At 37.8% G+C, this 20,295-nt stretch overlaps 1 protein-coding gene across 17 annotated transcripts in view; it reads left to right on the forward strand.

Annotated features, from left to right (window-relative positions):
• The window catches only part of LOC108001483 (uncharacterized), a 39,912-nt gene that overhangs the window by 15,583 nt on the left and 4,034 nt on the right, over positions 1-20,295 (forward strand). For 6 of the 17 annotated variants that reach the window (XM_062080571.1, XM_062080574.1, XM_062080576.1 and 3 more), the window contains exon 2: positions 11,630-12,553. In XM_062080571.1, the coding sequence (XP_061936555.1) occupies positions 12,322-12,553 (232 nt within the window). In that variant the 5' untranslated portion in view covers positions 11,630-12,321. Of the gene's footprint in view, positions 1-11,456; positions 11,561-11,629; positions 12,554-15,919; positions 18,733-20,295 lie in introns of those variants that run through there. The other 11 variants (XM_017062499.3, XM_062080584.1, XM_017062497.3 and 8 more) reach the window with 4 other exon arrangements.

Consider the following 20,295-nt stretch of genomic DNA (forward strand, 5'->3'; position numbering starts at 1 on the left):
CAGATTAAACAACGATGCCATTTTGAAATTTCAACCCTAATTGCAATTAAGCGATCAGATCGTATCAGGTTGTTTTAATTTAATTTTTAATGAAGTTTTGGCCAAGCTCTATTAACAACGAAATTCCATTTTGTAATTTTTCTTTGAGATCGAAATAGAAACGCGCCCGAAGAAGGATATGAATATAAGTTTTTCGTGATCCATTTGGCTGGTTTGTTTCTTCCAGATCTTATCTCGTGTCTGACGGGATCGATAAAAATTTTTTTTCACCATCCCCTAAGTATTAAGAGAGAAAATATTTATCGAAAAAATGGGCGAGGAGGGAAAATGTTGATAAATTTTATTTTAAATTATCCAAGTGTAAAAATCGTTTTCTTTTCTTTCTTTCCCAGGGGAAAATTCTTCTTAATCTTTAGGATAATTTATCTCGCATTTTCATCGAAGATTTTCTTCGAATCGAAGTCGATTTCTTCGTCTCTTGTTCAGAACACCGTTAAAAACGATTCACGCGATCGTCACGGTTTTATAAAGAATTTTTTTATTCCAATTCCATACGAAACTTTCTAATGTTTCACCCGCAACGGAAAAATAATAATCGTAACTCGGAATATTTAAATTTGTAAACGAAAGAACGAGGGACCTTCGAAAAATTATGCCCAAAAAGAAAACCGATTCCGACTAATAAATCGATTAGAAATTAATAAACATTTCTCGTAACGACTCGAGACATTTCACCGTTATGGAAGATATATCTTGGATACTGGCGTGTTGATACTTTCTCCAAATAAAATTGGGAAGAGGTGGAATTTTTTTATTTTAATTCTCAATTTTGAAAAATTATTTTTAACAGGTTTTCCACCGGTGATGATAAGCTCGATATCCGCGTTTCACGAAGCGAAGGAACGGATGGGAAGACGTCTGAATACAGATTGGTTAGGCGACAAAACTTTTAATCGTACCTTCCTGTCAGGTGTGAAAACGCTAAGAGAGGAAACGCGAAAGAGAGGAGCGCACGTTTCTTAGGCGCGCCAACCGGAAAAAGATTAAGAGAGTTCAGTCACGAGTCCGCATCTCGTCCGTTTTCTAATGCATTTCCCTGTCCCTTGTTGATGCACGGCGCATCAGGCTATCGCCGAAAACGCGCATTTCTTATTAGAGAAACTTGTGCATCTATAACGAAAAGAAAGCCGCCTGTTTTCTTTCTCTCTATTTTTGGAAAACATTTTTTCACCGAAAACTTCTCTTCGTTTATCGTAAAATTTATCCGTCCAATTTTATTTTATTTTATTTTATTTAGATCCGACAATTATTCTTACTGTCATCATTTTCCAATCGTGTCGATTTTTTCAAAAATTTGAAAATCTTTTTCTCTCCTTTCAGAATCGTATGTTAGCTCAACGTGAAATTTATTTCGATCCAATGCCAATTTCATCTTTTTTCAAAAATCTGAAAATCTTTTCCTTCCCTTTACGCGACTTTCGAAGATAAAATTTATCGATCCAATGCCAATTTTATTTATATTTTCATCCCACAATTTTTCCTATTGTCATCATTTTTCAATTGTATCGATTTTTTCAAAAATCTGAAAACTTCTTTACACGAAGAATCATATGTTAGCCTAATATGAAATTTATTTCGATCCAATGCCAATTTCATCTTTTTTCAAAAATCTGAGAATTTTTTTTTCCCCGTTTACGCGACTTTCGAAGATAAAAATTTATCTATCCAATGCCAATTTTATTTATATTTCCATCCGACAATTTTTCCTATTGTCATTATTTTCCAATCGTATCGATTTTTTCAAAAATCTGAAAACTTCTTTACACGAAGAATCATATGTTAGCCTAAAAATTTATTTCGATCCAATGCTAATTTTATTTATTTTTTTCCATCAAAGACTCGACAATTTTTCCTCCTACTATCATCATTTTCCAATCGTATCGATTTTTTCAAAAATCTGAAAATCTTTTTCTCTCCCATTTTCACCATTCAGAATCGTATGTTAGCTCAACGTGAAATTTATTTTGATCCAATGCCAATTTCATCTTTTTTCAAAAATCTGAAAATTTTTTCCTCCTCGTTTACACGTATTTCGAAGATAAAATTTATCGATTCAATGTCAATTTTATTTATTTTTTTTCATTAAAGATTCGATAATTTTTCCTCCCTATCGTCGTCTACGATTTTCCAATCGAATCGATTTTTTCAAAAATCTGAAAATCTTTTTCCCTCCCATTTTTATCTTTACACGAAGAATCACACGCATCATTAACATAAAATTTATTTCGATCCAATGCCAATTTTATTTATTTTTTTCTATCAAAGATCTGACAATTTTTCCTCCTACAATCGCATTACTTTCATCTTTTCTCAAAAATCTGAAAACCTTTTTCTCCCCGTTTACGCGACTTTCGAAGATAAAATTCATCGATCCACTGCCAATTTTATTTATTTTTCAAAGATCCGACAATTTTTCCTCCCACTATCATCGTATCCGTTTCGTCTTTTTTCAAAAATTCTTTTCCCCTTTATATTTTCTAAGAATCGTTCCGTTAGCCCAACATGAATTTCATCGATCCAACGCGAAATTTCGATCGGAGCTCTTTTTTAAATCCGCTTGGATCAAAGGTTGATCAGTTTCAAATGGCGCGCCATCGCTGCGAAAAATTGATCTCTCGGTGCCGAGCGACACACGGCGAGCTCCTTTGAGCCGGGTCCATATTAATAACATCAATAAAAGCTGGTGCGCACGGTGCGCGCCACGAGTCTCACGACGCGTGGATTGGTACACAATTGCTCCGTCGATAAACGGCGTGAAACGGTGCGCCCGCGGTGTAGTCGCGTGACATACTTGACGGTTTCAATCTCGCTCCTTCTCGTCACGGAACGCCGCCTCCGTCCACCTGTTCCCCCGCCGAGGGTTCAAGGCTGGGGAAGGGAACAAATTTCCTTCTTTCTTTCGCTCGGCCATTAGATACTTTCAACCGGTGGTTTACACTGAAATTCCAACCACTGCGATCCTCTGTCTTTTCTCTCTCTCTCTCTCGATTAAAATCGAAACGTAGGTAAAAGTTAACCAAGAAGGCTGGTTTCCAGGAGAAAATCGTTTTCGAATCGTGCATAAACTTGAAAATTTATCATTTACTAACTCATTTCGAAGAGAAATTATTCTTCGATCGTGTAATTGCCTTTGAGTCTGTTAAAAAAATAATTTTTAGAATTATTTCTTTTTCCAAAGATACAAAGAAAAGTGTAAAGTATCGGGCGGAGAGGGATTTAGAGAAATTGAGAGGAGATTCTTTTCGAAGAAGAGAGAGAGAGAGAGAGAGAATCTACTTTGTAAAAAACACTCCTTCCTCCCCTCCCCTCCCAAGGAGCCGGTCACCTCGTCCGTGAATCTCACCTTGTCGAGATCTGAGACGAACGATTACAGGAAGAGAAATCTTACAGGAAACGATCTTGAACGGTCTCTGGCCGAGGTCGAGCAGAATGTATCACCTTCGCCTTTTATATTTATTCAAATCTGAATTATCGCCCGAGACAAATTTACATCGTCAAATTATATATCGTGAGCATCGTTTCAACCAATTAAAATTCTCGACATCCTCGACCTACGTTAAAAAATAATCGTATCGAAGGGCGAGGAGAAACCTGCGTCGAGAATGTTGATTTTCTTTCTCTCTCTCTCTCTCTTTTTTTTATTCCCTAACGATCCAAATTGATGTTGCACCTTGATCGCTTTATAACCGGGGAGAACATACATACAACCGGTGAATATCACGGATTGTAACTGGAGCAGACGCTGTAGAAAGTGCTCTTGATATTTTTTCTCTTTTTCTTTTTTATATCGACTTCTTTACGCGCCGTTTTCTTGCGGCGCGTTTTTTCGAATCGAGGGCGATCGATTTTTGCGTATCAGCGGAAAATGGTTCGAAGCTACGTTAAACATTCGTTCGAATTCGTAAGTCGAATATCCTCGAAAACGTACTTTCGTAATAAATAAAAATATCGTAATCGGGTACCAGCTTGTTCCTTGTTGGAAAATTTTTTGTTCGAGCTCCAACCAATTATTCTGTGCGCTTTTTCTCTCTCTCTCTCTTTCTCTTTCTTTCCTTCTTCCTTCCCTCTCTCGTCGCGCTTAATAACTCTTATCTTTATAGTTGTTTTTTTTATTGTCGACAATTTTATTGCCGGGGTTAGGAAAAATACGTAATAAATAATAACATCCGAAAGATAAGTTTTAATAGTCTTGGTGGTCTTATTGTGACGTTGTGTACGCGTGGGAATTATTTAACGGAATGTTATCGATTCCTTCGGCAAAAGTAAATCGCGAAACTTTGCCCGCCGCGTATTATTCCCGATCGAAAAATTCTCGCTGAACATCACGTAACCCGTATTTTGATCCACGCGAGATAGATCCGCGCAATAATGGGGAAAGTCACTTGTAATTCTTAACAAGGGAATCGGCGCTTATTGTATCATCGTAAAAGTTACACCGTACTATTTCGTAATTCAGCCAATAACCAAGCCTCCCGATGATCCCGAACAATGGCGGGGAAGCGCGTTACGTGCTACGTAAATCGAACACGCGTAAGTCCACTACTTTAATTAAGTAACTGGAAAGTGAAGAATTTATATATCGCGCTATTCATAAAATCGCGTAGGAATTAACAAAGGAAATCCATCTAATAGATTGGAATCCGATTAAAAGCTCGTTTAAAAAAACCATCTCGTTAATTTGCATTTTAATTATTTAAACGAAGCCTTCTCAACGAATTATGCAAATTCCACTCGAAAATAACCAAATGTTTTCGAAAGCGTGCTTCTCCCCCCCCTCTGTCGAATTTCCGTTTCGCGAGAATCTCTCTGCGCGAGCTATCTGCGCGATATAACGACACAAGTTTAAATGGCTGCGGTTACTCGTAGGCGAGCGTAAGAGATTGCAATTAGGATCCGCGGGGAGATAGCGATGCCTCTCCGTCGTGAGAACGTCGTCCCTTACTTCCTTCCTTGAGAAGATTCGTTCTCTCTCTCTCTCTCTCTCTCTGAGCTGTCTCTTCAGAGATGATTCGTTCGTTTAATCGATTAATGGGAGTTCGTTCTCTAACACGATTTGACTGGCTGTTCGACCCGTCGCGAAACCGAGAGTAGACGTTCGGAAGCGGAATAGTTGGCTAATCTCTCGCGCGGTTCACGGTGCTCGCAATTAGTCACGTTTAGCGGAGCAGATATATCATTAACTCGATGCGCTCTCGCGTATTATTGCAATTTTCGTATCGAGTTTTGGATTTAATTGGAATTTTAAAAAGGAGAAAAAAGAGGGAAGGAAGGAAAATCGCACGGCCGCTTTGTCGGGCTGTTGATGAGTTTTAAGATTTTCAACGTCGTGCGATTAATTTACGGCGTGTATAATATAAAACGTGGAAGTCGTAAACTTCCTTCGCGTCACGGTTTAACAATTTTCCAATGCGTGGAATGTGAGCAGAGGCTCGTTCGTTTTTTCCGTATCATCCTCAAAGGAGGGAACTTTCTTATCGCGATTAATCTTCCTCGTATCTGATTCGGATCTTTTTTTCTCCGCAAACCTTCCTTTTTCCCTCGCACGAAAGTGTCAGGCGAAAGTTTCACCAGAGTCAACGGCCTTTTAACCGGATGACGCTCGAGTAATTCCCTTTACTCTTTTCCACATTTCCCCAAATTTAATTCCTTAATTTCCGTGTTTCGCGGAAAGTGGACCAATCCCCCCGTCTGAATCGTGACGAAAGCGTATCACGAGGATGGAAGGTGAATTTTCAGACAGCGTCTCGCAATCGGTTTAGCATACAATGGTGGGAGGTTCCGGTGCAGCAGGGCTACGCTCCATTTCCCTTCGTCTCATCTTCCTTTGTCGGTGTTTTATACACATATTTTCCTCTCTTTCTCCCTCTTCCAACACCATCGCCGAGACAATTACACAATTTCTTTTTTTCCTCATTCCCCCTGAATTCGAGCTGCTTTCGAAAGAGAGACAGTCTCGACGAAGTTCAAGAGAGGGAGACTTTGAGCGATTCTTCCAGAATATTATATTATCGTTCCACAGTGATCTTTTATCGTTAACGCAACAGAGAGAGAGAGAGATGCTCGAGAGAAGAAGGCGCGTTTCTCCTAATTCGGTTCACGTTTCGGGGCCGAATTGTTTTGCATTCTACGCGTTTCGTTTCGCAATCCCCTTTTCATTCCTCGACGTCGTGGATCATCGATTTTCAAGGGGATACAACGCGCGGTTTGACCTTGTTAAAGATCACGGTCGGGTCGATCCTTGGAAGGCGAGCGTCTCTCCAAAGAGGAAATAAAGATAGGTTGTTATTGTTATTATTGTCCCTCTTTCCTCTTTTTGCAGAAAAATACGCAGTTGCTTCGACGAGCGAGTTTCACCGCGAAGGTTATCGGTTGTGCTATAAATTTTTAATTTCTCGATAACGAAACAATCGGAATAATGAAATTAAATGGGCGTTTTGAATAGGGATAAAACGGGAAGGTGGTGTGAATTCGCATTGTTGGAGGATCGATATCGAGTAAAAATTGTATTTATATATTTATATGGAACGCGTAATACGTCGATATGATCGTATCGTGCAAAGAAGATTGCAATTGATAATTGCAGGGATTTTTTTTCTCGCTAAAGCGATGATTCCATGATTTTCTCTTTTCTTCGATTAATCTTCGATCAGTCAACACCTGGGTGCATGAGTAGTTTGCTCCGTGATTCCAAACGAACTTAACAAGGAGCGAGCAAATAATAAATGAAAGAAAGAACATTGTTGACAAATGTTTTTCCTATCCGTTGATAACGATTTTTCTTCTTCCTCGATAATCTAATAAATAAATAAGAAGGATGATTGACAGGGTTTTTTTCTCGAGAAAAAGAATTGCAATTATTTAAAAAAAAAAGAAATAAGGGTACGCGGAAACGCGTTATCACGGATAAGATAAAGTAATTTTATTCGGATAATAATCGTCGTGTTTTTATAATAACGGTTGAAAGCGTTCAAGTGTTTGTACAATCGACGATGAAAATCTTAGCAAATTGATTTTGCGACTCGTTGCCTGTAATTACCGATCGAGTCTTCGACACTTGTCTTCAACGCGTTTCGTGCCTCTTTGAATAACTTTTTCAACTATATATATATATATATAAAACGTAATAACAATTATACGAATTCAATTATTGCGCTGAATTAACAATAGTACAGACAATATATAACCTTAAACTGAGAAGTATACGTGTCATAAACGTGGAAATTTCTAATTGAATCTTGTTCTTCAAACGATCAATACCTCAAAAGCTGATGGTAAATTACAAACTGAAGCAATTCGAATTATTATATTCGAATGATAATAATTCGAGACTTGGATAATCTCTATGCAAATACACTTTTTTCTTTTTTTTTTTTTTTTTTTTTTTGCATTATCATATTACGTATAACGAATAATATTCGTTTGAATATGCAATTAACTCTTGCATTTTAAACTCGCGTTACTTATGCTAATAATGGTCAATTGAACTTTTCCATTAACTTCGTTTCGATAGATCTCCTTTTCTTTTCTTTTTCATTACTATTATTATTATTGTTGTTGTTTATTATTATTATTATCTTTGTACGAACTAGTTCCATTAATAATTTTCCAACGACACGAGGCCACTGCAATTATCGTATTTCTTTTACTATATTATCAATCTTGATCGAATACAATAGTTCGATTATAAACAATTAGATTTCCTTCTAAAGATGCTAAATATATATCATTTATCATCGGTATCGATCGATTAAAATATATATGTATTTTTTCTTAATTCGATTGTTTACGATTGAAAGAAAACCGATAAGCTTCCGATTGATTGGATCAGATCGATCGGGGCGGAAATTCTTTGAAAATTTTTCCTAATCTTCAAATCCTTTTTTTCAGGTGGGAGGAATTGACAAAAAATTCCAGAAAGTTTGATAAAAAAAAAAACAAAATTTTATCTCGCGTGTATTACACGGTTTTTTTTATTGTGACTCTATTTTAAACGATGATATCATAACTGTTTGTTTCTTTGTTGCTTCTCCGATACTTCGAATACGTCGATACGTTTTCGATTATATCGAAATTTCGAGAGAACACTGCAATACCTCTTACCGAATTATTATTTATCGCGTAATTTTAATAAATACCCCTTTTCTCCTACACCGGGTGATATTTTGATATACTTGTTCCTATAAATATTCATACGCCGCTCGAGAGAGGATCGTTAAGTTATATAAGTCGTTAAAGAACACTTTTAGAAATAGCGCGACAATCGATGCTTTTCATGGAACAAGCCGGAACGTTAAATTGGACGACAAGACAATTTTAGTAAGGAAAAAAGAAAAAAATAAAAAATAAAAAAATCTTATACATTTTATTATTCCAAAGAGGTTGAATAAAAGGGGACCTTGAAAAGTCACAACTGCGCGCACGTGCCTTTTCTTGCGCGTATTTTAAACCATTTTTTATGTTTAGAAAATGATGATACGATATTTCGTTGTTTTATAGAATTCGTTATGTTTCGTTGCATGCATATATATATATATATATTATTGGTATCGGTATGAGCAATTATTGGTTATACAGTAACACTTGATGAAACAAGTCTTACGTAATTGTTGAATGTCATTGTATGGCAATCCAAGCGTTCTATTTTTGTCCCATTGTAAAAGCTACACCTGCCATCTTTTTGCACAGCATTGACTTTAAGTGACTGCGATTATCCCCTGTTTAACAACACTCCAGTTTCTACGGCTGAAAGCGGCCACGGTGATCCCATTCCTCGCCGATGAGTTGAGCTCGGTGTTCCATTCGAAGTAACGAGTGACGAATGTAATCTTATTCTACGAGTCTTTTTCCCTCCCCTCCCTCGAAATAATTGTCGTTATCCTCCTCGTCGTTTCAGAGGAAAAAACTATACGAGGCGAGATTCGATTCTGCAATGAACAATTTCCACGATTTCGTTCCTCTTTATTGTATCTTTGCGGAGAAAAGCATTCGAGTTTTCGAATTTCGAGGGATAGGTGAAGTTTTAATAATAACGTTTCCAAACACGAGAATTCGATTCTTGGCCAACGTTTCCTACTGGTAGACCGACCGCAAGACTTCCGTTGGAAGCCCGTAATTTCCGGTAAGATAAGTTAAGCGGGCAAAAAACACAGGCGATTAGTAAGGTTCGGTCGAGTCCGTTGAAGACCAAGAGAAGAGCCTTGGGCTCGAAATTCAGCAAACCGTGTACCAACTTTTACGCTCCATCCTTGCAATCCTTTTATTTAGCGGTTAACGAAATTTCGTAAACTCACTTAACGCGTATCTTCTCTGTGCAATCCGCGTAATCTATATCGGATCCTCTCGTTCCGATTATTTGAGATTAGGAAAATTTTCACTTCTATTATTATTCACGATCGTCTTATTTAATTCTTCTGGCCAAGATAATATTCAGTGCGATAACGGGTTAAGATAACGCTATTAAAATTATTATCGGGTAATAAGTAAAATTCCAGATCTACGATATAATCGAACGAACTCATTTTCGAGAACCCTTATTCGAGAACTTTCAATTGTGTACGTATATTCACCGGTGCGTTAAATTATACTTTCACCGTGTCTTTCTTCTAACGCATTACGCGCGAATTACGTCTATACCGTGTGGATGTAATAAATTTCGCCAACTTGGACGTTTATTTCAATTGTAACGTGCTTATTTTACGAATTATCGCCTAGATCGAATTTTCATGGAAAAAAATTGACGCAACGGTTGCCATCCGATTTCGAATTTCGACTTGTTACGCAAGTAGGAATGTGGAGTAGGAAAAAACGTTGAAAAAATTCTACGATACATTTTTACGATTACGATTATAATCCTTGTAATTTAGAACATCGATCAGTCGTCGAAAGGTGAGGTTAGTCCGTGCAACATGGTGGATGCACACGAAGCATGCGCACTCCTGTTATTTACACGGTGGAAAATTTTCGTCAACTGATCATCATTTTTCAATTTGTTTGAATGGAGATAGGGGCAATTGTCTGGGAATATTTGTTGCACAGATATATGTGTTTCGAATGTGAAAACAACAGATCATTTTTTAATCGTTGAATCGTTTAGCACGTGCTTATCGTTCCATGTGTTTCCAAATCGGGCCAACGTGCTTAACGATGTTTCGACGCAGAACGTACTAGAAGGTCGGTCGGTAAAATTGTATTACGCCGTTGTCCTGTTATTGACAGTGGGCGAAGTTGTGAGAAGCATGTTTCGTTATTAACACAAATAAATATGTAAAGGAGGAAAAGCTTCTTTTCACATTATTGACGTAGAATGTTGCGTGACACGTGCTTCGGTCGCACTCTTGCATACGTTTCGTTGAAAGAATAACTTTGGATCCGGATAATGTTTACTGCTGAAAAGAAGTCACGCGGGACGGCAGAGGAGCAAGAGGGGTCCTTCGCTAGGACCGCCTATCTCCACTTCAAACGCTTTGTTGACAATTCTAACCTACACCTACATAGTAGTGGAAGAGCTATAATTTGAATATTCAAAATCATAAAAGTTATTTTTATTTATGAAGTCACGTTAGGATAATCATCCAAGACTGGAAGTTGAAATATTTTCGAAACTATTAATTATCTCGATACAATATTCATATATCTTGGTCAAAGTCTAGCTTGTTCGTACAATTATTATCGCTATAAATCATAATTAGCCTAAACATATTATGAGAAATTTTTACCTTACACCGATACATTAGAATTCTCTGATTTTATACGAACAGTATAGTAGAAATAAAAAAGCATGTGAAAATAGACAGTAACTCGGACCTAACCTATGCTTTTCACTTTTCCCTCATTCTTCTGTGCCCCTACAACACATGGAATTGATACAATGGCAACGTCGTAGATTTCTCCATAATACGATGTTCGAAACTGCAGCACGTGTTTTTCCCACGTGCATCGAAGAATTATCTGCCTCTTTAAACCGTGACGGAATCCTCGAAATCCTGTTACAAGATGTCGAAGATTCAAAACGACTTTTTTCCTTTTCGTACGAATATTTTGATCGTATAAGAATATTTTTATACTTCAGAAGTGACGATCATCCGATTTATAAATAATTTCGCGAAGTTATGGAAGAGGAGAGTTATATATATATATATATACACACACGTGTTAATGTATTTCCCGAACGGTATACCGGTTTCGCACCTGTTCGCCTAACTCGAACAGTATATTCATTTACGTTTCGAGAAAAATTGGAAAATATTGCCAACGATATAATTACCGTTAACGTTCAATGCAGGAGATAGTTACGATCATTTTATAATTATCAACCGTGACTAAGCTTCTTCTCTCCTTTATTGCATTACACTTAAAGAAAGCGTATGCAAAGTTCTTTTTCTTTTTTTTTAAGACTTACACTTTGGGAGACGAGCATTAAAAATAACTCGTAACCAGTCTTGACCTCCTACCTCGACCACCTCCAATATAACAGTACATACAACCAACTATCTTCTCCGTTGTGTGTACATTTATACGAAGAAACGTATCCCCCTAAATCAAAGAAATTTTGAACATCTCTCTGTTTCAGGAACGGGCGAAGAGGAGGACATTGTTGGTCGTGCTTATCCTCGGCGGGAAGGGGCGGAAGGAGGAATATTCCGGAAGATATCTCCGGTTTTTCGTGAGAACCACCTCTTCTCCGCCATCGTACGTGAGAATAACTGGCAGAGGTCGGCCTTGAGGTGTGGAAACACAACGGGCCGGTGGTCGGTGGTTGTGCGCCGCCGTTGTAGTGGTAGTATAGTAATCTCGGAACGGCGGGGGGGGGGGGACTCGGCATCGCACAGAGAGAGAGATTTATTCGAGTTTCACAAGCTCTCTCGATCACCGGCACCGGTCGTGACCTCGATAGAGCTCATCCACCTGGTTGTGTTGGATAACTCGAAGCAGCAGCGGCAGCCGCCGCCGCCACAGGACCCTGAAAGGTCGAGAGCTCTCCTTTGCAATCTCCCTCTCCTTCGCGCGATATTCGCTTCTTCCTCTTCTTCTCCTTCCTTCTTCTTCTTCTTCTTCTTTTTCTCCTCCTCCTCCTCTTTCGGTTGCACGAAAAGTCGCGCATGTAGCGATTTTCCGCAACGACCGCCATCAGCCTGTTCAAACGGCGCGCGCTTCCTTTGTTATGTATCGTTCCACGTGTCTGTGCGCAGAGTAGCGGAGTAGACGCGTGCGTGGAACGGGGAGAGAGAGAGAGATAGAGAGATATATTGGGGAGAGAAAAGGATGAAAACGATGGGCGACGTGGTCGCGGATCCCATCGAGGAGGAGAACAGCGTGGAGGGCACTGCGCAGAATCCGACCGGCGGGAAAGAATTCGGCCAGAAGACGCTCAGGTCCTTGAAGAGGGGGCTCGGCAGGCTTTGGAGGAGGCATCGTGGCAATGCCTCGATCACCGAATACGACCCCTGCTACAAAGTCGCTTATCTTGGGAACGTTCTCACTGGATGGGCCAAAGGTGAGCGAATCAAATCTTTTTTATTCTTCGCTTCGTTTCGACCATAAAAATTCGCCCGCGTTTCATTCGTCCCTCGTCGACGATCAACCAATCGCGTATCATTTTCCTTTTTTTCCTCTTTTTAAACTGTTCCAAGGCGAACAGTCTCGAATTGGTATTCGTTACGATTGCCTGGACAAATAAATAGCTTGGTCGACGAAATAGATATAAACATGGAGAGATCGATTCCTTTAAAGACCTCGTCGACCTGGCACGGATGAAATAATCGTGCGATCCACCATCCCTACCACTCTCTCTTGCCCCCTCCCTTCCCTGTTCACGAAACGGCAATTAAAGATTGTGTAGAGAGGAGGCGCGCGCATATTTCTGAAGCTCGCGAGACACGCGACGAGCGAGCAGCCGGAAGTGCGCAATACTTCTTGCAGTTAGCCTGGTCGAGCGCAAGGTTAACTGGCGCAATCATACGTTGGATCCATTATAGTACCGGGAACGGCCACCTGAAAAAGAAGATATATATATATATGGCTATAAATATAAATTCGACTTTTCGCCCGTTTATCGTTAAACTTTGCCGCCGCGTATCGAAAGCGGCCACCAGCCGAGTCTCGTAAAAGGGGTCGTAATTGCATTCGAGATATGATACGCGATACAAGCGGCCGATTCGAGTTTTTTTTTCACTCGATTGATTATCTTTTAATCGCCGTTAAATGTTTCGAGAGATTGGTGTCGGATGTAGCAAATTTAACAGGTTGTATATATATATATATATATATATATATATGAAACAATTTCGTTAATTTCGACTTCTTCCTCGTCTATCTGAACGATAACCGTAATGGCTCGTAAAATGACTATACCAATCGTTTCTAAGAATACCGTATCGATTTGGTTACGTAAACGAGTTCTTAAAATAAAAAATTGACTCATTGTATCGGTTTTTCCGTTTTTTCACCCATTTATTGTCGCAAGATTTTTCCCCGGCCTCGTTCTCTCGAAAAATTAGACCGTTTCTTTACATCGAGCGTGTTTTCTTTTCGAACTGCCTCGTTTACCGCGAATTAAATTTTACTTACTTTACTTTTTATTCCGTTAATGAATTGTTTAGCGAAAAAAAAACAACTTATGTAACAACATTCCACATGCACTTCGTTCCAATCATCAATCATCAAGCTTATTTATTTATTCTTTTTTTTCTGCCGACTTGTCAAGACGAGTGTTGCAGCACTTCGATCGAGACTAAGGAAAAAATCTCTAGGATTTCTAAAAGAAGATCAGAGAGATCGTGATAAAAACGCGCGAGTTTGGGGAAGGAATTAGGAAAAATGTCGGGAATTAATTAATCGCGGGCGAAATAAGGCGGTTGCGAATAAACGTACCGTAATAATGGCGTTCACGATGATTAAGGCCGACCCAGTCCGAGGCGAAGGTATGCAGAGAAAGTAGGAGCCCCCCTCCGCATACGCCTATGTCCGGTCGTTGCACCGCGCAATGCTTCTTTCTTTTTTAATCTCTCACCACGCGTCGCTCCTGGGGAAATTCGCGTTGACATTTTGCCTAATTTCTTTTCCTTCCTTTCTCTCTCTCTCTCTCTCTCTTTTTTCTTTTTATTTCCCCTCGCGTTTTACGACCCGTTTACGATCGAGATTCCGTTCTCTCGCAACGAAAGGAATGCAATGCGCATCGATACCTTCTCCCCCCTCCCCCCAGGCTACGTGGAATAATAGTATGAAGAGATTAAACATCGACTTATCAGGCGAGCAATTATCGCGACATTTAGAACGATTTTTCGTTCGTTGAACTCTCGAAAACAATCGTTCAACGCGATTCCCGTTTCTCTCGTATTTTTATCTTTCTACAGTGGAGAGTTAGATTAGGTTAGGTTTCTTCTTTAAACAGATTTTTTTTGCGTGGAATCGATAGGATTCTAGATTTTAAGATTTTAAGATATTTTCATGTATCATCGTGAATTTTTGAGGCACGAGTAGGAGTTAACTTTCCTTTCTTTTTATTTTTATTTTTAACCTCTCGTTGACTTAGCGTACTTAAAAGATGAAGGTCAAGTATTGTCGCTTGTTTACAATAACGATACGTGACGAGAATAAATTAATTCCCGTATTTAAATACGTGTATAATTTGAAAGTTTTTATTCCAGTTGATAATGATACAAGCGACATTTGAATAATCTTCAATCGAAGGAATAAATACGTTAATTAATATATACGAGGGATCTATCGATCGTGTATGCGTTTCGTCTCGGAAGAGTGTGTAAAAAAAATACGTAAGAAGGAAGTTTCTAGAATGATATTCCTGCTGCTTCTCTTCCTCGAATCTCCTTCAAATAGTTTCCAGTTTTGATACGAGTTTTCGTTCTTGTTCACCTTCGCGTCATTCTCGAGAAGAATGCAAATAGATCTAGCCAAATATCGTCATCTTCGACCTCTTATAATTTTTATTTGACTTATTATTATTTTAATACCTCGTGAGCAAAGACTTCCAAGGCCTTTTTTTCTCCTTTCGATCTCCTTTCAACCGGTTTCTAAATATCTGCCACACTAATTTTGCAAATTGATTTCATTTTTAATATAAAAATACTCTTTTCGCTAACATTCGTTAAGATTCTTCTGTTTCCTTCTCTATTTTCTTATTGGAAATAACGCGATATATCGTGATAAATTATCCTCGTATTTCCTTCATTCCGTGCAATCGGTACGAAGGTATGCGCCTACTTTTATTTGGAATTTCCGCTGGGTGCAAATAGTAGGGCAAAAGAGAGGAAAAAAAAAAAGATGCAAAAATTTCACACAACCGTTTCGTAACGACACGTGTTTCGTTCGAACAAAACAAAATATCAAACGATAGAATCTAGGGGAAAAAAATTCACTATATATATACATATATCGCGCAATTAAAATCATTTTTTAAGATTAATTTCTCCATTAAAAATTCCTATCCACGATGATATATCGTTAGAATCTCTCGATTTCGTAACGAAAGAATGAACGTAGAAGAAAAACGCGATCGTTTAAAGAAGAATTCCATTAAAACGGCCTCGTCGCATCAATCCCATGCATCTGCATTATCGATCGATCGTGGAGGTTCGTTACCTCGGCTCCCCAATTGAACCTGGAGGCCTGGATTGGCATCCAGCCGGCAACAATGGGTCCGAGCAAACTCGCTCGAAACTTTTCATTTCCTGCGCGAGCCGCTAACTAGGAGAGGAGCGCGGTGAAACTATACCATGCAGGGGGAGCAGTGTCGCATTCCGCCTCTCATTTTCTATGGAAATCTCTTGATCGACCGGGTCTGGCAATATGGCGGACGGCCTAACGGAAGAAAAATGGACGGTATTACTTTTAATTGGATAATATCGAACGTGTTACGGGCTGGCGACCGTGCATCTACAGTTTTGCTCGTTCTCGAACCTGGACTCTGTTCGAACCTCCCTCTCTCGTTGTTTCCTGTTCCGCGTCCGTTCCAGATCGCCCGTTTTTCCGCTCGCGATTCGATATGTACCGGGCGTACACATTTCTCGTGTCATTGAATCGTGACGATCATTGTCAACGAGTCGCTGCTTTCTCTCGTTCGTATCGATATATCGAATATAGAAGATTAAATAACGTAAATTAGTGTGTGGACAAGTGCTCGTGGAAAAGTTGGAATTTATCGAGTATGTGTCGAGAAATGTTTAGAGAACGTTTCAAGTGAAAAGAGAATGGCGATCGGATTGGAATACAAATCTTCAAAATATTTTATTTTACGGGAAATTTTTTTATTTACGTACTCAAACGATCGTTTCCTGTGTAGCTACATAGAAAAGAGAATGAAAAGATTCATCGAACTTCTTTCATCTCGATCCAAAAAGGAAAAGAAGAAGAAAAAATCCAGTTTCATATTTGTTGAACGTTTAATTTTTTATTTTGATTCGAATTTGACAGAAACAGAACGATTCTTCAGAAATTTTTAATCACGCAAATTCATTGTAAGTCGTACGACGCGATATGTCATTACATTTCAGATTAAACGCGATATAATATGTCTGTCTCCTATTAGAGAAAATTAGATGCAAATTATCGTAACGATACTTGCTGATTTGATTGGCACGATTCAAAAAATTTGCATCCAACACAATTCAAGGGAAAACGAGGGAAAAATTAAAATCTTGTTTAACCCGGTAATCTGATTGTGAGAACAGGCCAATTAATAACGGTGGAATTTTACGATCATTCACACGGTTCACTTTTATCGATTGTATTCAACTGGCTGAGACTGTCTCGATAACTTCTCTACTCTCGCAATTTCTAGTAACTGTGAAACGTTGTTTCCTCGAATAATAACGCTTTAATCGCATCTTTTTCTTCTTCTTCAAATAATCTCTATTATTGTTAAGGAAAAAGTGCGCATCGATGATAAATGATCAAAAATCGATTTAAATATTAAAGCAATTTTATATTATGAAATATTTAATTTTTTTTCCCCTTAAATTATAAAATCTGCTCAGTGAAGTAATAATCGTTGTATAACGAAACCGACGATTAACGTATCGATCGTATGAAATTGATGATTGGGAACGATTTTGAAACTTTAATTACGTTACATGATATTCCAAAGAATTCTAAAATAATGTAATAATAATAATAAAAAAAAATAACTATCTGCTTGATTACAATATAAATACGAAATATATCCTCGAGTGAGAGATAAAGAGATATAAGTAATTTGGTTAATCTTTTTAAGAGAAAAAAACGATATCGTGCAAGCCGGTTTTTTTTTTATAGACTTTTATGATCAGGATAATTTTAGATTTAAAAAAATTTTTGCATAATAAGACAAATTTTTTATTTTATAGGAATTCTGCGTGAAAGTCGTTTAAACGTATTTTAAACGAATCGTATTCGATTAATATTCACAAATTATCTCAGTCTTTTGAAAAATAATCGATCATTTACATAATTGGTAATTACGAGGAGTAAATAAATCACGCGAGATTTCTTTTACAACAATCGTCAACTTTGATTATTTCTTCTACGCCTGATTTAAATTAATTCATTTCTTTTTTTCCTTTTTTTTTTTTTTCAATCAATTTGATACATTGCCGATAATAAAGATAAGTCGCGCGTGTAGAATCTAATTATAACAATATGAAATAATTGTTCCATATTTACCAGTAATTTAATTAGCAGTTTAATTAGTAAAAAGTAAAACGCGGATAATAATTTAATTAACAAATTTGAACGAATAATTATTATGTGCATCGCATTATATATATATATGTATATTTCACAAAGAGGAATTTTTATATACGAATACATTTTCTTTCAAGCGTGATTTTCTTCCTTTTCGTTCTTCCCTTTTCAAATCAACGAACGGGATCTTTTTTCAACTAGATAGATAGATTCAACAAACTGTTCTTAATCCAAGTTTATTGACCTTAGCCATACGAATTTTGCAAGGTCATTATAAATTCTCGAATAAAATTTCGATCGAACGTATCCCATCTCTACGAAACATTTGACCAATTATTTACTCTTCTATTTTTGGCTCGTGACACTTTTCTCGAGAAAGCTACGTCGGATTATAAATAAACATTCTCTCCAAAACTGTAAACAAGTAACGAGTTAATCGCGGATGTGATCACCATTATTTTATTCAAACGAGCCGACGAGTTTGACACACGAGAATTTTTCGCATATTTATTTCCACCGAATCATTGTCTCGGATATCGTCCGCTTATATCGAGAAAAAGGAACGAGAAAAATCAATAAACTTTCGATACCCTCATCGATCATCGCAAACATTTCTTTATTTCGTTCTTTTCCTCTTTTTTTTTTTTTTTCAAAGATGCCAACGAATTTCACGTGTTAACGCGAAAGTTAAAAGTGGAACGGGAAAATACGTGCGTAATTTCTTTTCGAAGTTTTGCCAAGACGCGACGCGGAAAGAAACGGCCGTTACCAGCGTATGGCTGGACATTCCAGGCTCTATACGCGCGCGGAATATACACACACGGTTGGAACTAAATCGAGGGACAGACACATCCTGACCTTCGATACAGTTCGATTCGCCGTTGGATCGCCGTTACCAATTTAGAGATGCAGGAAACGGGGATACAGTTAGAGTTGGGAAGATCGATGGAAGAAAGAGAAGGAGTGGAATGGGAAGGAATGGTGGAAGAGGAGCAGGTGAACAATATATCGATCTTTTTTTTTAAATCGAGTTTTTTTAATGGTGTCAATTTTATTACTCTGCTGATTTATTAGTTCGTGAAATTACGGTTTTTGTTGGTCGGAAGAAAAACGATATACGTTTTCGAAACTATAATTTTTATTCGATCGAAATACGAGCCATTGGCTTCGATTTTATTCGATTAATTTTTTTCCACAACTGTCAAAATATTTCATTTTTATAAAAGAAAAGCGTGAAGAAAATTTTTCAAATACCGTGATATTTTACGGCTTCTCGAGTGTCGAATATTTTATTTTTCCGAAAACGACGAAACAAGCGAGGATCGGTCGGTAAAATATCTGGCGAGTACTGGTGATCTATCGACTAATTAATTTTTCGGCAGTAGGATGTCGCTGTTACGGTATCTCCTCGTCTAGGAAAAGAATAACGAATTATTCCCTTTACAGACCATCGTCGCCTTTTCAGACATGTGTTTAGGATTTTCATTAGTATCTAACCAGATCGTCGTATAGCATCCACTTTTTATCACTTTTAATTTATTCTATTCAAAAATGGACTTTTTTGAGCTTTATGTCTAATTCTTGTTTTCACTGCCTTTCAATCCATCTTCTTTCGCTCGTTTTCAAGATTTCTACGTTCGAATTTTTAAAACCATCACTAAACATTCCTCGATAGAATCGTCTCTCCGAAAGCTAACCTATATTTCGATGTACTTTGGCTTAAATTTATACGCTTCTCAAAGAACAGTTAAAACTAATACAAGAGAGCTTATTACACAAAGGAAATGTAAGAGGACAAAATATTAATTAGATTAAGTAGAGTTTAAACAAGTTGATCGTTATTTATTCCAATATTGGTGATTTCACGTGGCGCAACTTAATATATTGTGAATAAACGGTTCGAATTTGAGACAGTTTCATTATTACATAAAATAAATTCTTCGAAATTATGCGAATTTATGTAGATCGCGTCTGTTTAGTCCGTGAGGGGGAGGGACCACTTTGTTTCGAGCTGTGTAATACAAGTAATAGGTATTGTGTAGCGTGTAGTTGTACCACGTGTAATTGTACGCGGAAACGAGCGGTGAAACTCGTGTGCGCGTATCTCTTTTGTCTCGATTACTGTTACTCGGTGATGCCACTCTTAAATAATACACCACAGAAACATCGAATAATAATAGCGATGCGGTAATAGTTACGCGATTGTGGTGGGATTATTATCATAATTGAAAACTAGTTGCAACGTGCAATAGTGTAAATAGTTAAGTACAATGAGATCTCTAATATAATAGAACCATTAACTCAAAAATTTATCGAATTTATCGTCGTCGCAGGTGATCTCAAACTTTTTTCCGCTCTCGCAATTGTCTAACGATGAAATAAAATAAATACGTTTTAAACGGTGTCGATATTAATTCTACAATTATCACATCAATTACGACTCGTTTCAAAATTTTTTTTCTCTTACAATCTTCTCTAGAAATATCGTTTAGAGATACATTTATCGTCGAAAAATTTCCACAGTTGGACAAGAAAGATCAATATCGACTGGTCTCTCTT

Source organism: Apis cerana, linkage group LG10 (genome assembly GCF_029169275.1).
Source record: "Apis cerana isolate GH-2021 linkage group LG10, AcerK_1.0, whole genome shotgun sequence".
NCBI lineage: Eukaryota > Metazoa > Arthropoda > Insecta > Hymenoptera > Apidae > Apis > Apis cerana.